This window comes from Drosophila ficusphila, unplaced genomic scaffold (genome assembly GCF_018152265.1).
Source record: "Drosophila ficusphila isolate 14025-0441.05 unplaced genomic scaffold, ASM1815226v1 contig_414, whole genome shotgun sequence".
Taxonomy (NCBI): Eukaryota; Metazoa; Arthropoda; class Insecta; order Diptera; family Drosophilidae; genus Drosophila; species Drosophila ficusphila.
Window position 1 is genome coordinate 10,128,160 of NW_025064328.1, and position 18,742 is coordinate 10,146,901.

An 18,742-nucleotide genomic window follows, 5' to 3' on the forward strand; every position below is an offset into this window, starting at 1 on the left:
CACTGATTGGAGAGCTCTTTCGCGCTCTCATTGTTGTTGTTTTTGTAGCTGTGTGTGGGGGCAAAAAAGGAAAGGCAAAGGGAAAACAAACAACACAGATCCAATTTGGAGGCGATAGTGAGCGCGAGCGAGAGGGGTGCAGATATAGCCGTACGCCTACGTGCAAATATGCGACTTCTGCTGACGGAAATTGCAAGTTGTGATTATATACTCACTCTCTGTCTTGTTTGCACATGGCCTTATGTATCGTAAAGTGTTTGCACATAAGATAAGAGCCCGTAAGAGTCATAAAACCTCTGCTACTTATGTATAGCCCTTTTCCCGCTCTCTACTCCGCCCCTATCCCCTTTCCAATTCATTTGTACATAAAGACACGAACAAAGAAACGGCTGGCAAAGCAGAAAAAAGAGCCAAACGCCAACGCCTCGGTCGACGTCGCTGCTTTCGCCGGCTGAGGCCGAAGTGGAGACCGAAAAGCAGTCAGCCAAAGAGCGGTACTTCAGTCGAGAAACAACTGCCGACGAAAGCGGTTCCCCGACGCTGTGCGAGAAAAAGAGCAAGAGAGCGAGCGAGAGCGACGCCCCACAACGAGAGCAACAAAACAGCCAAGTACGCGCGAGCGAGACAACTGCCTAGCCGTCCAGTTAGAGGCCGGCGAGAGCGAGACGGTAAACTGTATGCGAACGACGAAAAAGAAACAAAGAGTATACACATGTGTTTGTGAGCACGGGAGAGTGAGTAAATAGCGGCAGAGTAAATAACGTGAGGCAGCGTGGTCGTTAGCCGAAGTCGGAAAAAAATACTCAAAGCGAACGGACGTGTGCGGTCGGTTGTTCGAAAATTCTACACTTTGTCGCAAGCTTAACAAAGTGAATCGGCCGAAAGAAATAGCCAAATGAAACACAAGTGTTTATGTTACAGCTAGAGCTACGAGCTTGAGTTACAAAATTATTGTTTATAAAATTATCAAAGCGAGAAGCAGTTTTCTTTGTGTGACAAATGCCAAAGCAGCAACGACAACAACAACGTCTGCTGGCTTATGTACGACCCGCGTGTTAGTGTGTGTGCGCGCAGAAACCATAGAGCAAAGCATAATACACAATAAAGGTGCCCACGAAAGAAGAGCAGCCGAAAGTGCCAGTAAAGCGGAGAAGTAAAAATAAAATAAAGTGAAGTGATGTGAAGAAAGAGAAGCAGAAACGCTGCCTCAAAACTCAACGCGGAATACCCTCTGTGGATTATTTACTTGGATTATTCCCCTGCGATTGGATTATATATGTATGCAAGGCGACCACCGCGATGCCAATTAACTGGCTGGATTATTAGTGGATTAAAGATTGGACTCAGAGGTAAATGACAGCAAGCGTTTACCAACACTTTTGACGGCCGGCAGCTGTTGCGCTCTCTCCCTCCCTTGCCACAATCCCCTCTCTTGATTTCTCTTCTCGGTTGCGGCTCCCCTCGTTAGCCCCCAACAAGTGAGAATTTCGATTGGACACACGGCAATTGAATAAGGGGAGCATGAGAATTTCAGAGTGTGCCTTGGTTTTACTGCTATTTCATTTTGCAACGTTTTCGTTTTATGTTTATGTACTCCGTTCCCTGAATGAAAGTAATAGGAGAGTGTGTGTGCGTGTTTTTTTGAAAGAGGAGAAAAGCCGCAGTCTCGGTTCAGCATTCTCCGAATTTTCGCATACTAGCTTATTGTTGTTGGTGTACATTGTCACAGTCTCGCGTTCTCCTCCTTTAACTCCGCTTCGCATCCCTACCCACACACACAAACCCATACATTCACAGGCACACCGCACTCAAATGAGAAATTCCGCTGCTTTTTTTTTTATTATCCTTTTCATGTTTGGTACTCACTCACATTTTTTTTGCGCGCGAGAATCCCCGAGACTTAAACCATGGGAATGGGTTCAAAAAAACAGGGGAATGAGAAAGGGCAAAAAGGAGGGCTTCCTTTCCTCTTGTTCGCACAACACTTAAAAGTGATGTAAAAAGGATTTAAAGAGCCTGCTGGATGCCGCGGCTCTTTTTCGCCCTCTCGCATATTAATTCATTCATATTCCATTTGCCATATTCTCGTCTACCATATTTCTGTGTGCCTCTGGAGTTGGAAAAGTTTTTCGGAAAAGTTTTCCCGTACGTACCTTGACTTTTTTCTGGCGCGTTGATGCAAAAACAACTTGAAATTGTTTGAAATACACATTTACCAACCCGTCCGCCCCCCTCTTTGGATCTACTTGGCATCTGGTTAAAACTCCACTCGGCTCTGTAATAAAACAAAACACCCCTCTGCACCGGTGCCCTGCAACTCGTTCCCCTTGTTGTTCCCCCGAGTGCTGTGCATTTCAATATATTCCATGTAGGCATTCCCATGGCAACTACAACATCCATTATCGAAGGCCCCGCATCCATCGACTGATTGCAAATAATAGCCGGCAGATTGCTTTATGCCCAGTCGACTCCTTTCTGTCTAGTACTCAAGTCCCAGTAGCTTTAATTTTACATAGCAAGTTGCTATAAATATTTTTTTATTTTTTGGTCTTCAACAATCAATACAACTATTTATCTTTTTGCATAAAATCTTAAAAAGTCTGTCGAAACATATTTTAATTATAAACTTCTAGTGATAGTTGTTTTTCAGATAACAATTTAAGTTTATAATAAAGTCGTTTTAGTGAGTTTTAAATTCAAGATTGCGAGGGTGAATTTATTTAAAACTCATTCGATATTAGGATCTGATCCTGCAGCGATCGATTAAAACATTATCAAACTGCTTACAATATTAAATCTTGATAAACCAAAAACAGGCATAGGAAAAGATTGCTCTAAAGAAACAACCGATCCCACCGAGTTCATTAACTCCTCAAGTTTTCCCAGAAAATGTATTTCCCTTGCTTTCATTATTCTTTTGTAAACATAGCGGCGAACGAAGCTTTAAGCTTTTCCCCACCAAGAAGCTAGGTACATGGCTTCAGCTTATTGCTTTCCAGCTGAGCCGCTGATTTATTTATAATCTCCGGCCCACTCTTCTCGTCAAGTCGCTATTCAATTTCCATTTTCCATGCGCTTTATTCGCATTTAATTTCAACTCCTCTACGTTATCTATCTTGCAGATTGACGCTTGTGCGAAAAACAAAAGCGAATTTTAGCGGCGAAAGAGTATTATTACTATGATGACGCCGGAGTCGAAAGCAATACCGCCAGCAGCAGCGACAACAACAAATACAACACAAGCGCCAGCGGTAGGAACACCAACAACAACAACAATGGCTCATACACAACAAAAGTCGCAGTTGTCAACGTTGGCAAAAACACCGACAACAGCAACAACAACGGCGTCGACAACAACAAATAAGGCGGCCAAAAGCGTTGTCAGCAATGCAAATAGCAATGGCAACAATTCAAGCAAAAAGCTGGCTTTGTCTCAGAAAACAGAAACAGAAACAGAAACGGCAGCAGCAACTAATGTTGATAAAATGCAAAAGCAGCAGCAGCAGCAACAGCAGCAGCAGCAGCAACTGAAGCAGCAACTTTTTACCGCCTGCAGCATTAAAGTAAAAAGTGAAAACGCATTAGCAGCTACAACTACAACGACAAATGCAACAGAACTTGCCCCAGGGAAAGCGGCAAAAACAATATTAGAAAACAGCATGCAGAAGGAATCAACGCCTCCGGTCATGAATGCCGTCGAATCCGTTGAGGCCTCCTCCTCATCATCATCCTCCTCCTCCTCCTCCTCCTCGTCGTCTTCCTCATCATCGTCCTCATGGTCGACGACTAGGAGGGCCACTTCGGAGGATGCCTCCGCCGACGAGGATAAAACGGAGGAGGACCAGGCCACGTCAGAAGCGGCGACAACGACTTCCGATTTGGCCACAACTTCAAGGCCACGCCCCGTCCTCTTGACGGCCGTCAATTCGCACATCATCTGTCACCTGTGCCAGGGATATCTGATCAATGCCACCACCATCGTCGAATGTCTGCACTCCTGTAAGTATATACACATAGATATACCAGGCATTTTCTGCCCTCGAACTTCAGCAAGTTGTCCCTCGTTTTTCGGGTGGGAAAACTTGCACAAGTCAATAACCTTTGAGTAGCCAAAAGATTCTAGAGTCTTTACAATTTTTCCTCCTTGAGGACCATCCTCCCACGGGTTCTAATTCTAACTACCCTCTTACTGCAATAAAATCGTTATCTTTAGCGACAAATTCGTTTCACATCGGCAGTTTTGAAAGAAAATCTTGAGGAGCTTAAACTGATGACCCTTTAAAACTGTGCGAAAAACTTTTGTCATTGGAAGTTACAAACTTCTTCATTCTTAAACATTTTAACAACATTAAAGACCAATTAATTAGCTAAAGCTAAATTGATGATAAAATAATGAAATTATTTTACGTTTTATCTAAACTGGAAACCAGTTTTTTGACACAAAATTCTCAAAATGCCGCAAAGCAAATTAACATATAGTGTTTGTTGTTTCCCTAAAAACAAGTTTGGGATAATAATATTGAAGAAAAATGTTCTATTCCTAGTAAATATTTTTTTTGTTTAAACGTTAAGCTATAATTTACAAATCCCTAACTTGGTTGTGACTTGTGTAAGTAATTTGATTTTGAGACCTTTGGCCACTTTATCTGTGTCTTCAATGGCCAGGGATTAGGCCAAGTTGCACTGTCTAATAGCCTCGCCTTAATTAGAATGCCAACTGCCGACTAAGAGCACCATCCCCTCGCCGAAACTTCCAATAGCCAAATCCCAGCCTCCGCCTGTCTAGCTCTACTGCAAAATTGCCTAGACGCGATGAGTTATGTTCGCACGAGGGGGCGGAGGATTTCGCGAAGGGTGCCTGAGGGGGCGGGGCAGGGACACAGACGACACGCAGATGTTGCCGGGCGATAAGTTTGTGGGCACATTAATGGCCCCAGCAACGAAGTACTTAGCCCGATTGATTGAGAAACTGTTGAGACGAACGGAGCGATGATCTCGCAACCCCCGGAAACCCCGGATGTGTTATCAACGGCACAGATATTAACACAACATTAGCATTCGGGCGGGGACTAAATGCCATAAAACTAGCGAATGCAGCCATACATCACCCAGTCGAGCTCGGAGCTCCTTCGTTCAGACATTAAAAGTTTCCCCTTTTTGCGGCGTAAGGTTAATTTTCCATTCAAGCGCCCCATTCGCTTCTTCACTTTTTTTGTGTCGCTTGCAAATCTGGCAAACCAATGTGTTGATAATGGACACTGGATACATTTGGTCAGGCTCATTTAAATCTGTTGGCCGGCAGGGACAAAACGGTCGAAGCCCCAAAACACTCAGATATACATAGTTACCTACGTATAGTATGTAGAGCACCCGGGAGTCCCATCTAACTGTCAAACGAACCGAACCGAAACAAAACCAAACCAAACCAAAGCGAACCGGACTGGGGACTCGGGACTCGGGAAGCTGGACTGTGGACTGCGGACTGTGGACTGTTTACTGGTGACCGGACCTGGGACCTGGAACCTGGGACCCAGGCAAAAACCAAAAGCAAAGGCACAAACGGTGGCAGAAGCTGAAGGGGCAGGCAGGGGCAGAGCAAACCCAAGCAAAGTAAACCAAAGCGAAAACCGGACTGTGGCAGCAACAGCTGCCTTCGCAAACATCACTGCGAGAAAATTAAGTAACACAAAAAGGCTCTTATGCGATACACACAGAAAACAGCTGATAAGTTTGTAAAACAGTTGAATATTAAAGATGCACCAACTTTTATATTCAGATATTTTTAGACAAGAAATCGAATATACATATTAATGCATTATTAATTCGTATTCAAAGCCGGAATTTTGTTTGTTTAATTTTTCAAGACAAACGCATAATTATTCCACTGTTTGAACACTATTTAAACGAAATAATTAGGAATAGATTGGGATACTTTTTCAAAAACTTTTGTGTTAAAAAGGAAAGCAAGAGAGTTCTTGTTGTTTTAATTAAAATAAAAATTCCCCTTTTATCATGGTTTTTCCTTCTATATAGATCAATTAGTATGAGATATCTCCAATTATATTCAAAATTGCTAACTTTTTAAACCAGAATTGAAGTATTTCCCTCTGTGTTTTGATGCCGCTGCAACTCTTGCAGAATGCTGGGCTGATGTTCTCCCCATTCGAGGCCATTTGGCGGGCAGTAACAACAATTTTTTTGCTGGCTTGCACACGGCACCACCCCACACACCCCACACACCCCACACACCCCACACACCCAAACTAACCCCCCGAACAGCCCCGCTCGCCCCCCAAAAACATCATCAGTGCGAATTTTTCCTTTTATTTCGCTGTGTGTTTTTTTCTTTTTATTATTATTTCGGCATTGGACCAAAACTGACGGACAAGCGTAACAGGCGGCGAGCCAGCTTGGACTGACTGACTGTGCGACCCCCAGACTATCCTCCGTTTTTATATAAAGCCCCTGCCCCCCAGCAGGATTGCCCCCTCGGTCTGCAGTTGGGTGACAGTTGTAGCGGGCAGGATATCCAGGGGAAAACTGGGAAAAGCGGATGGATCGGGGGAGGGGGGAGGGAAAACAGCGAGCTACGCAGACAGAGAGACACTGGCATTGACATTAAAGTCAAAACAACTTTTTTGCAGCACGGCAGCTCGCTCGGTTTGCCTTGAAGGCTGTGTGTTTCCCTGTTCTGTTTGGGTTTAATGTTTTCCCGCTCCCGATTCCCTTCGTCCTTCGTTTACATTTCTTTTTTTTCTGCCTCGGCTCGTGGGTGGTTTGATTGCGTTTCCTCTCGAACTTTGTGGTGGGTGGTGATTGGGTGGTTTGACAGAGACGGTTGTACATCAAATCGAATCAGCGAAATCTGTTGAGTTTATTTATTTCGAATGCCGTGCCGTGTGCATCGTAATTTGCCTATTTCGCGTTTCGAAAGCCCTCTAATTTATACCGGTCTTTATTTCTTGTACTTTTTTTCCAGTCTGCCACAGTTGCCTCATTAATCACCTGCGAAAGGAGCGATTCTGCCCGCGCTGCGAGATGGTCATCAACAACGCCAAGCCGAACATTAAGTGAGTATGCAAGAGCCCTTTGGTGGAGTTTATAGAAGTAGTAGCTCCTCACAATCGTCTGTCTTTGACAACAAGCGATTAGATGATAGATACATAATGCGAATCGGTGGGTTTCGGAAGGGGAACCCAGGTGCTTGAGTTTGCCATTCGTCTCCGGCAGTCTGTCTGTTTGTCAGTCTGGTTTTCTGGCCGGAATGTAAGTGGTAGCTCAAAGGGAAAACGCTGCCGAAAACCTTTCTGACAACCCAGATGGATCTTTAATGGAGACAGCAAAGATGGCTGATAAAAGAGAGTCGAGTGAATTATTCAAGTTGTTAGCGAAATGCTGGGTCATTTTAATATTTTATGCGATACGAAGCAATCGGAGAAGGAAAGCGGATTACAACGGCTTCATTAATCAATTTTCAGTTTTATGAAGTGTTTTATGGGTAGTTAAATATGATTTTTTGCAAATGTTAACTAAAACTCTTCAGTAGAATAAATGCTTCTACACTTCCTATAAAGGAAAAGTTATACAACTAAACATATTACGATGCCGATTAATTTTAATAAAAGCCTCATTTGCTCATCAAATAAGCAAAATAATAATGCAATCCTCAGATCCACTTAATCCCCCATTTGTTCAATGTCAAAGGGCAGATTGCGAATGACTTTTTCTTTGAAAAGGTGTCCGTGGAAGCTTCTTATTAGATGACGACGGCTGACTAATATAATCAGAAAATCAGTACGAGATTAGCTCCTTTCATTTTCCGTCACGGAAGATAAAGACTCGCCCGTGTCTTATAGCAATTTCTGTTTAGTTCGCAGCGGCGAGATTGATTTTCCCCAGGGGGAAAGGAACTCCTCCTGAACCGGAGTAGTTTCTTCTTAAATGTTTCTTCTTTCACTTGGACCACACAACTTTTGGCATTTTTGGTGGCGGCGGCGGCGGCGGTATCGTTGGGTTTCCTCGCCAAAAGTGGAGGGAAAAAGTTGATCAAAAACCTTTGGCCCAAAATTACGGTGGTTGTGGGTGGTGGTGATGGTAGTGATGGTGGACACGGAAAAGCCTTCCCCTGTTCCATGCACCTTTTGGAGTAAAGTTTTCGCCTGTGGTTAACTTTATTTGACGGGGCCAAAAGCATTTTCGGGAATGTCTTAACTGTCTCTCTCGTCTGGCACGTTTCAATTCATTCCATTCCATTTCGCTGGGCGTAATGAAAAACACGTTTCATGTTCGGAGAGCTGAACCAGCGAATATATACGTATAATATATATATCTATTTAAGCCCAGGGCCCCCGCACAACTTTAATGGGAGTCTGTATAGAAAACCACCCGCTGGCATCACCCGTCAACCCCCCTCGCCCCCCTTCTCCGCATCAAGTGGCACGTTGTAATCGCTCGGCACACACAAAGAGATAATGAATACAAATTCAAAGAGCGGCGATATCGTGGGCAGAGTATAAGGCCTGAGTAAATGGAGAGCAGGTGAAATGAATGAACCTTTTCGGGCTGCTGCTGGCCAAATGGTGTGAAGTGGTGCCCCACGGATTTGGAGTCGGGTGTACACGCAGATAAAATAATGAGATGTACGACCGAACCTTGCCGCGTTGAGTGGTAATACCTATCGGACGACTACCCTTCACAAGATAATTTGAATTTCCCTACGACACGAGCTACATGTGCTCATGGGACAATTTACCCCGGTAAAATAACAATTCAAAACCATTAGTTTTGCACTTTTCGGAAGTAAGTTTCAATCAATATTTTGTGATGAGCTCAGCTGGATTCGGGGAACATATAGTATAGATAGGTAATGAAATTCTATAAAAATATTAAAATTATCATTTTCAAAAACAAGTTTATAGCAAGCTTTTCAGAAGCAAAAATGAACTAATTCATTCGGATGAACTAATGACCGGGAATTTAAAGATCGCAAAGGCCTGATTATCACAGCATATTTACCCTCCTGCTTCTGAGGCAACTTTAACATTTTAATGCAGACTTCGAAACTTCTTTTCTTTCCGTGTAGATATAGAGAGGCAGATATAGCGGGGATTTTGGTGGATTCTACAAACAAGTGCCCTTTTGTATGCCGCTGGCCATGTTTTCCATGAATTTTTAGTAGTATTTGTAGTTGTAGTCTCGAGTCTCCAATTAAATTTATTGCAAAAGTTTATTGTTTAACCCCGGCGAAGGAAGGAGAAGCAGGAACAGGAAAGGCGAAGGGAAAAGGGATAGGGAAGAGGGGGGAAAGGAGAGAGGGCAACTGGAGAGAGGGAACACACAAAAGAAAACTCCGTTCAGTTTGTCTTTACAAAGGTAAACACAAAATAAAAGCGCTGCGAAATAATACAAAAAAGTAAAACAAAATCAAGTAAGCTAAACTAACTGCTAAGGCGAAAAGTTTCAAGAGCTCTTCTTTTGTGTGTATGTGTGTCAGGGGCCGGCCATGTTCTTATTGCCTTACAGCCCCCAAAATCATCTGATAAAGCTGCAAAAGAAGGCAAAAAAAAAAAAAAAAAACTGCGAGGAAAATAAAAGAAAAGAAAAGAAAAGAAACTGCAACGACACGCATTTCCAAGAAAACCGAAAACAAATCCAAGTGCGGCGGAGATAATTAACGGGCGGGTCTTGTGCTGGCTCGAATTTGCCGTCGGCCAAAAACGACGACGACTGGCAGCAGCTGACAACAACAACAACAGCAAAGCAACAGCAAAATAAAAGAACTACCATAATAATAACAGCTACAACAACTGCGCTGAATGACAGGCGCGCGTGAGTGAGCGAGATGGAGCGATGGCCGAGCAGTCTGGCTTCTGTTTGATTTTTTTTTTTAATATTTCTTTTTTTTCCATCCTTGCAACTGGCTTTTAAAAGTGGTAGTAAAATGGAAAGCCGGAGCGAAAGAGAGTGCGAATAAAAGTTGGAGTGAATGAGGATATAAATTAACTTTGATAGAATTAAAAAATATATATGAAGGGAACTGCCTGCACATAATCGTTAGCATTAACTGAGGCTTTGTTATTGGTACCTTCACAATCTGCAGTATAATTAGCCTTTTTATGCAAGAAGGAAAAACAAGCCGCGTATTGTTTGCTCCATAAATACTTGATATATTTAGAAAAACAGTTATTTTTTAAAAAACAATTTCCTGAGTCTTAATTTTAACATCTTACATTAACAATTACATATATTTACAAGTACAAATTATAATAATATTTACCTAAATGCCGTAAATCACACTTTACTAAACTTATCAAAATTTAAAAAAATTTAAAAACAATTTTCAAAGTCCCTTTTGAGTCAGTAAATCTTGTTAAAATTGTTGCACACTCCGATTTAATAATGCTTCTTATAACACTAAAAAGGTACAATATCTAATTAAAGTTTTACCATCTGGAAATTACCTTGATCAGCTTCACTGTTTATCGCCCATCTTTCATTTCATAGTTTAATTAATATGGTTGTGAAAGGATGCCCGGCAAATACATAGATCGATTAGAGATAGCCCATCTTCCACTCGGCAATGATCGGTAAATTTATAGCCGCTGGGTTATGTAAATGAGAGCCATTTCATTCCCAGATCCCGAGTCTCAGATGCTTCGCCCTTTCCCAAATTTCCCCCCTCCGCCGACTGCCTCTCATTTTTCCCATCTTGACGTGCTATTCAGCAAGACCTTTTTTCGGTCTTTGGTCTTCGCCTTTCGTTATTTTGGTTGGAAATGATTGAAGTGAGCGCCTGGCTGCCCGGGGCCGCCGTTCGTAGATGTTTTTAAAGGCGTCTTAGGGCCAGAGTTGCTCGGTTCCTGTCTCTCGCCTTTGGTGTGTGTTAGTGTGTGTGAGTATCTGAGGGGGAAACCACCACCGGCGAGCCACCACAGCACCACCGAACCACCGAACCACTATCACCATCGTCACCAGCGCATGCCAAGGAATATAGTCAGCAGCGAGTCCCTTCCCTTATTTTTTTTTTTTTTTGTTCAGTTTACGTATTTGTTGCGTGCCATTGAAGCAATAGAAAATTGCATCTGCCGCCTAATTTGTACAGGCTGGTGTCTATCTCTCTCTCTTTCCCTCTTGCCTCATTTCCGCGCCAAGGAAGTCGCAAGTCCTGCCATGTCCCGACTCGCTTTGGCTTCTCTATTTGTCCTCAGCCACGGTGACTTTTTCCCATTTCCCAAACGACTGCCGGTCGCCTTTGTCTGCGTTCCATTTCGCTGGGCATGATGCATCTATGTACAGCTATGTACCTCAACCCCCAGAAAATGTGGCACTTCCTAATCCGCTGCTCTTCCGCTTCCCTTCCCCTTGCAGATCCGACACCACGCTCCAGGCGATTGTCTACAAACTCGTGCCCGGACTCTACGAACGGGAGCTGATGCGCAAAAGGGCCTTCTACAAGGATCGTCCGCAGGAGGCCGCCTTGGCCACGCCCGAGCAGCGGGGCGACGACACGGAGCATCTGATCTTCAGCCCCTCGGACTACATGTCGCTCTCGCTGGAGTACGCCGAATTGGGGTATGTATCTTTAAGATTTTTTAAAGTTTAAACCTAAGAAATATCTTATTATTCGATGAAGCTACAAAATACTGAAAATTTCGTAAAGTTATAGATATCGATATTTTAGATAATATCGATTTAATCGATGTTATTGAAAGTTTCGCACAGATACAATTTAAAGTCATAGTATTAGTGATTTAAAGTCAGGCACGTATCCAGGGGGGGTGCCCGGGGGGCCGGGCACCCCCCGAAATCTTTAAATTCAAAAATTTTTTCTATTTAAGATTTTTCATTAAAAAGTCTTCAGTAGAAGAAACCTGACCTAACAGGAACGTATAGATCAGTAGACTGAAACTAAGCCAAATTTAATTTAATTTATTGAATTTATTCGAATAAGTCCACATTTTTTATTGATTTTTGTCCTTGAGCACCCCCCCGAAACAAATTTCTGGATACGGGCCTGTTTAAAGTCATATAAAAATGTAGTTGTACCCCAAAGAAAGGAAAACTTTAACTCCGATAAATATAAACATAATCAAATTTAAACCGATATTGAGATCGATTATTTTGTTGCTCTTAAAAGGTTTTGTAGATGTAGTAAACTGTTTTATTTCGGACATAAAAAATCATTGATATGAATTAACGAACTCGGTTCCCAGTTCCCCTTGATTACCATACCATTCTACTGCATTCGCTAATCTTTCAATATTTTATTTCTCTGCTCTTTCCCAGTGAACTGAAAAAAGAATCCGCATCTGAGTTGGTGGACACCCTGCGTCCGCGGTATCTTCAATGTCCGGCGATGTGCCGAGTAAGCCACCTGAAGAAGTTCGTCCACGACAAGTTCGAGATTGACGCCCAGCGCTTCAGTATCGACATAATGTACAAGGTCAAGACAATCGTTTTGCTGGACTATTACACCCTAATGGACATTGCGTACATCTACACGTGGAAACGGGATGCACCCATGCGGTTTTACTACCGTGTTTATGAGTCACCCCAGCCGGTGGTGAAGCCCGCTCCTCGGCGAATGCTGCCCCTCAAGGTGGAGAATCCCGAGAAGGAGAACCAAGAGCAAAAGCCGGCCATTGAAGCTCCCCCTCAGTTGGTGCCACTGGCGCTGCCAAAGATTGAAGCCACCATTCGACTGGTGCAGCCAGATATCACGAAAGTGGAGGAAGAGGTGGCCAAGGAGGTGGAGGCTCCACCCACGACGGAGCCCCTCAAACTGGTGATCAATCGAACCATGTTGGAGAAGCGCGAAAAGAGTCACTCGCCACAAACGAACTCCAAGTCGAGCTCCAAGGTTTCGCCCTCCACTCCAGTTTCATCGCCATCGGAACCCAATATCAAGCTCAAGATCGATTTGTCGAAGCAGAACAGCGTGACCATTATCAATATGTCCGATCCGGAGCGAAGGGAAATTGTGAAGCCCCTGAAACCCGAGAAGGAGTCGCGGTCGAAGAAGAAGGACAAGGATGGCAGTCCCAAGTCGTCGAGCAGTTCCAACTCCTCGTCGAGTGGAGAGCGCAAGCGCAAGAGTCCCAGTCCGCTGACGGTGCCTCCATTGACCATTCGCACGGAACGCATTCTGAGTCCCAGTGGTGTGAGCACACTGAGTCCAAGGGTCACCAGTGGTGGCTTCTCCGAGGATCCCAAGTCGGAGTTCCTCAAGTCCTTCGCTCTGAAACCGATCAAGGTGAAGGTGGAATCGCCGGACACGGACACACCGGTTTTCAGAGGCTCCACCCCGGCTGCGAATGAACTGAGGCAATCTATGGCGAAATCCAAGAGCAATTTGGACGACAGCATGTTGATGAAGCCGCCCAGTTGCATGCCCCCGAAATCCATTGCCTCCTCGAAGCGAAAGAGCAAGGAGCCGGTGAAGGCGGTGACCAAGAAACCGAAGCTATCGCCTCCGCTTCCCAGGGAGGATTTCAAGATCCGTCTGCCCTCCACCAATGGCAAACCTCCAACGCCGCCAGCAGTGGCAGCTTCGAAGATTGAAAAGCCACTGATGCCGCCTCCTGCGAAGCCACCAATGTTGGCTCCCCGGAAACTCCAGCCATCCGCCCAGCTTGCACCTCCTGCATCGCCGTTGCATCAACATGCCGGAGTTCAGATGTCGGCTCCCGGCAATCGGACTCCCATCGCCAAGCGGTATCAGCCCATTCTGCCCAAGGCTTCGCGTCCCAATCCGTTTGCCAATATTCCCAGTGATGTGAATCGTCTGCTCAAGGATGCGGGCACCGAAATCAAGTCTATTGGATCGACGGATAGTTCGAACAGCCCTTCCTCGAAGGGGCATGTGTATGGACCCAAGGTGGAAACGAAAATGGGACCACCGCCTGCCCCAGTTGTTAACACAAATGGAAGTGCTGCAAACCAGGGAAACAGAAGCATTTCCAAGCCGACAGGCAATTCGCAGATGTCAGCTCCGAATAAGAACAACAGTTCCAACAACTATCTCAATCTAGCTCTATTTAATTCGAGCAAGTCGAAGGGCAAGGAGGCGCCTCCTGGCTGCCGCACCCCCATGTACACACCCAATTCACCCATCTACTCGCCCAGTTCACCGCAGTATGTGCCCAGCTACAATATTCCCACGATGCCCACCTACAAGTACACGCCAAAGCCAACGGCGAATGCCGGAACTCCGAATGGAGCAGCTGGCAACTATTTGCAGAGCATGTTGGGTGCTGCAGGAAGTGGGGGATCAATGGGTGGACTGTTCCCTTCGCCGCCCATCAAATCCGATCAGAACACCAATCCCGCCCAGGGAGGATCGCCCACTTCGGTTGCTCCTTCGGCGGGAAATGGCAGTGCAAACAGCGGAATTTATTTGCCCGGCGAAGATGCGCCCGAGAAGCAGCAGGTGAAGGTGAAGTCCCTGCTCAACTCGTGCAACATCAACATTCCGTCCTCGCTCTCGATCACCATTTCCCGTGATAGCGGCGACTCCTCGTCGCCCAGCAATGGCCAGCATCCCAAGCACAAGAATCCGGTGAATAACTACATTGAGATCGTGAAGCTGCCCGATCAGCCGCAGGATCAGAATCAGGCGGCCAAGGAGGCGCAAAAGCGGCAATCGCCACCTGCCACTGGACCAGGAGTTGTTCCCGTGAAGCTGCCACCGCCGCCGCCATCCAAGGCCATTCCCTCGCCACAGCACTTGATGTCCCGGATGACTCCACCGCAGCTGCCCCAAGTGGCCACTCCTGCTCAGTCACCAAATGCTCCGCGTGTGATCAGCCCACCGAAAACATCTCCGCCCTCGAATGCCGGCAAGGGAACTCCCTTGAAACCTGTTCTTACTCCAACTCAGGCGGACAAGAAGACTCCGAGTCCGGAGAAGCGGAACGCCGCCCAAATGGGCAGCCATTCGCCAACGGCCAGCGAAAACAAGTCGCCCAAGGGAGCAGCCAATGCCGGAGTGACCACTCAGAATGGAGACCCCGCGGCCAAGAAGTTCCGTCCCATTCTGCCCCGCCAGAATGCCATGCCCGACTTGGCACCCAAGCTGACTCCTCTGGCGCCTCCCTTTGGATTCCAGCCACCCCCCAATCCGAAGAAGGTGCCTCCCAGCAAAAAGTCACCCAATGCGGGAGTCACTGCTGGTCAGCAGAAGCTAGCCAACGGTGGACAGCCACAGCCACAGCAGCAGCAGCAGCAGCAGCAGCATCCACAGACGGTGGCGCCACAGAAACCCAGTCCACCGCAGGCGAAGAACCAGCAGCAGTCGAAGAAGGCCGCCAAGAATCCCACGCCACCGCCGCCATCGGCGGGCAAGATGATGCCCCATCCCGGGATGCATGGTCAGAATGCTCCCCTTAGCATCGCCTCCAGTGTGAGTGCCGCTGCGGTGGCCTCCGGGCAACTGGATCTGAGCACCTTCCTCAAGGAGAACCTGATGCGGGTGAAGGTGGCGCAGGCTGCTCAGGCGGCGCAAGCTGCTCAGGCGGCACAGGCGGCACAGGTGGCACAGGCTGCCCAGGCGGCGGCCAACCAGTCGAATCTGCTGTTCAACTTCGCCCAGATGGGCCACCACATGCCGCCGGCCATGTTCAACTACCAGCAGGCGTATCTAATGGAGCAATTGTCACGGATGCAGCGCGGCAACGATGTGTTCAACGATTGTCTGCAGAAGCTGAAGAACGCCGCCGCCAATGGAGCAGCTGGAGCTGGAGGAGCCGGCGGTCCCCTCGAAGGGGAGATCAAACCGATGCTGCCCATGGTCACGTTGCCGGGATCGGGAGCCACGCCAGCGGCAGCCAGCCCCAAGACTTCTCCCCTGCCAGCAGGAAAGCTTGCGGCAGCAGCCACGGCTCCGCAAACCAAGGGCAACGCCAGTGGGGCAGCAAGTGGAGCACGGCAACAGACGGCGGCCACGAGCAACCAAAATAACCAGAACAAGAACAACAACAGCAACAACAACAACAACAATAACAACAACAACGGAGCAACAGCCGCGGCCAACGGATCCCTGCCACCGGCAACGAAGAGCAAGTGAACTTGCAACCAACCGAGCAACCAACCACCCATCACCCACCACCACCCACGTAGTTCTAATTAATTTTTAAAGACCTTGTTTTAGTTATTCATTAACGTTACCCGTTCGTTCGTTCGAGCCAATTCCTCGCCCTGAAACCACGGTGGCAGGGAGTCCAACCCCTGCACGTCCTCGGGGTGGATTCTCCTCACCAAAAAAAGAAGAAAAATGTTGCACGTTCAGTCGAGTGAAAACTCTGCTTTTTGGGTGGTAAACCTGCACCCTGTAAATATATACAGAATACTACACATAATTCTTTATCTAACTTTGATGTTGCATTGTATTACAAAATAATAATACGGAGGATAAGACAGCGATTCAGAATCGATATATGCAGATATACGAACTATATAAATATTCATAGGCGCCAGCTAAGCTAATCCTAAGTGTAAATACCAGTCGTAAGATACTATTTTGTATAATCTTTTGTACGTAAAATCAAGCGGAAAAAATAGAAATCTAATTTATGCAAAAAAAAAAAAAAGAAACGTTTAACGTCTTTTACTGCCACTTCCCAATTCTTAATTCCCAATGACTTCAGCTCGGCCCGCAGATACAATGGAATGGCCCAATCCCAATGCTAATCAACGGGCCAAGGTCAGAGGTCGACCTTCCCCTTAGACCGACCGCTGCGTTTCGACCGTTTCTAATCTGCCAATTCCCTCTGACTCCGACTCCGACTGTCTGTCTGGCCATCCGAGGAGAAAAAAAAGTAAAATAAATGTCAAAATGTCTTTAAAATGAAAAATGTCCGAACATCGGAACACTCGAGCGTTCGGGGACAAAGAAAATAAAGATTATATTGGGCTGCGGACACCACGAACCCGAGAATACGGATGGGATGGCTGGATTTTCACGATGCCGTTCGGAAAAATTCAATAAAAACGATTGGAAATTCTGTGGCCTTTGTTATTGCTGCGCCCGTTTACCTTTATCTTTTCTTCTATCCTCTCTTTTTGCTGCCTTTCTGCCGATTTTTCGCAAAGTTTCCGATTTCAAAAATAGGCAATTTTCAGCAATGTGTCCCTAAAGAAAACCAATCCGACGTCTCGGATCTAATTCGTGTAATGAATGTGATAAGATAAGCGGCTTCACAGGAAGAAAGCAAGAAAGGGATGAAAGCAGGACATTTCAAGAGGGTTTGGATTAGGTGAAAATTGCTATTGCCCCAAGAGATTTATTTTGCACATGCCCCATGCGGTAACTTTTGAAGGCGGTCTCCACTTTGTTCCGAAAACAATTAACATATGATTCCCCAGTATGAAAGTTATCCTGGGTATCATCATATGGGGGCTCCATAATTTATACGATTGTGCGGTTGCAGCTTGAAACTCCAATTACAATAATTAAAGCCCTCGTGCAAAGTTTGCCAGAGAAAATGTGGGGAAAACCACACGCATGTGCCCCAAAATTCAGCCTCCATTTTCACCTTCCCAACTGGACAGGGCCCATATGAAAACCGGCTTAATGCGCACGGCTTTTAGCGCATTAAATGAGCGTTTATAAATCATTTAGCCAAGTACGAACGCTCGCCGGAGTTGCGAGAGTGGGCACGCAGTGGCAATTACAAATGCAGCATTTACCTCAGGTACCTCAGGACCTCACACGTGGGACTCTTCCCATGTGCCGCTCGGTATAATAATAATGAATATTACATTTCGAATGCTGCTCAGGCTGTGTTTAATTTCACCCACGAGTGGCTGAGCACATAAACCAGGCTTAGAGCCGAGTATCTACTAATGTTTTTTGAGGGCTCCCCAAAGTATGATTCATCGAAGACAGGACAACAACAGGTTTTGCAACAACAAGTTTTGCACACCATTAACTTATGAATTATTCAGTTTGTTGTACTCGATTTAAAACTGAATAGACTGATAAAGATACTTATGTTTTAAATTGGCTTGCTAGATTTTTGGGTTTTATTGTTAAAGTAAGTACATCCAAGCAAGAAATACAACATTTGTCAACCTTATGAACTTAAGTAAACTTAAACTTATTACAGAATTCATTAAAAACCTATAAAGCTGACCACCTTTTCAAAAAGAAAATCAAAATATATGTAAAATGTTTGACCAATTAACCTAACAATTATTCAAACCACAAAAACTTAAAGACTTTGGTATGCCATTCAGCTGATTTCTGGTGTTTCTTTTAATAATTCCCCTCTCTAGAAAATATGTCCGCTTATCAATTATTTTTATTTAAATAGATGATGCAATACATGAACAGCGCACATGTCTCATATAATATTTATGCGCAACAAAGAATATAAAGTCACCCCAAACAAAACCGAATGAAAGCCCAAATCAGATTTATAAATTCTTTGCTTCTTATGATCCCAAAGCTTTTGACAATTTGTTGTTCTCAATTCAATTTCGAACAGAAAAAATGCGATTGCTTTGCGATCAATTAAAGCTGTCTACATAAACTGAGCCAATAAATCTTGCCGACACATTGCGGCTCTCGCACTGAAAAATTCCGCTCCCTTCAACTTGTTGATGTTAACTTAAATCTTTTACTGCTGTATTTGAATGAATTAATCCAGTCCAGTCGGCTGCATCTAAAGTGTCTCAACGGCAATTTGTCGTTGACATCGAAAAACTGGCGCAGTTCATTGACAACCCGGCCTCACTTTGCGGT

General features: G+C 45.4%; 1 protein-coding gene across 1 annotated transcript; it reads left to right on the forward strand.

Moving 5' to 3' along the window:
* Nucleotides 1–517: 517 nt before the first annotated feature.
* On the forward strand, nucleotides 518–16,576 carry LOC108096863 (polycomb group protein Psc). The gene is made up of 5 exons (XM_017198788.2): nucleotides 518–1,349; nucleotides 3,123–3,999; nucleotides 6,980–7,070; nucleotides 11,368–11,571; nucleotides 12,286–16,576. The coding sequence occupies exons 2-5, from the start codon at nucleotides 3,180–3,182 to the stop codon at nucleotides 16,061–16,063; spliced, it is 4,893 nt and encodes a 1,630-aa protein (XP_017054277.1). The 5' UTR covers nucleotides 518–1,349; nucleotides 3,123–3,179; the 3' UTR covers nucleotides 16,064–16,576.
* Nucleotides 16,577–18,742: the final 2,166 nt, after the last annotated feature.

Excerpts from the sequence above, each read along its gene's own strand:
- LOC108096863 (XM_017198788.2), top strand. The coding sequence starts at position 3,180 with ATGATGACGCCGGAGTCGAAAGCAATACCGCCAGCAGCAGCGACAACA. Across the intron at positions 4,000-6,979 it reads CGTCGAATGTCTGCACTCCT|TCTGCCACAGTTGCCTCATT; the intron begins GTAAGTATATAC and ends CTTTTTTTCCAG. Across the intron at positions 7,071-11,367 it reads AACGCCAAGCCGAACATTAA|ATCCGACACCACGCTCCAGG; the intron begins GTGAGTATGCAA and ends TTCCCCTTGCAG.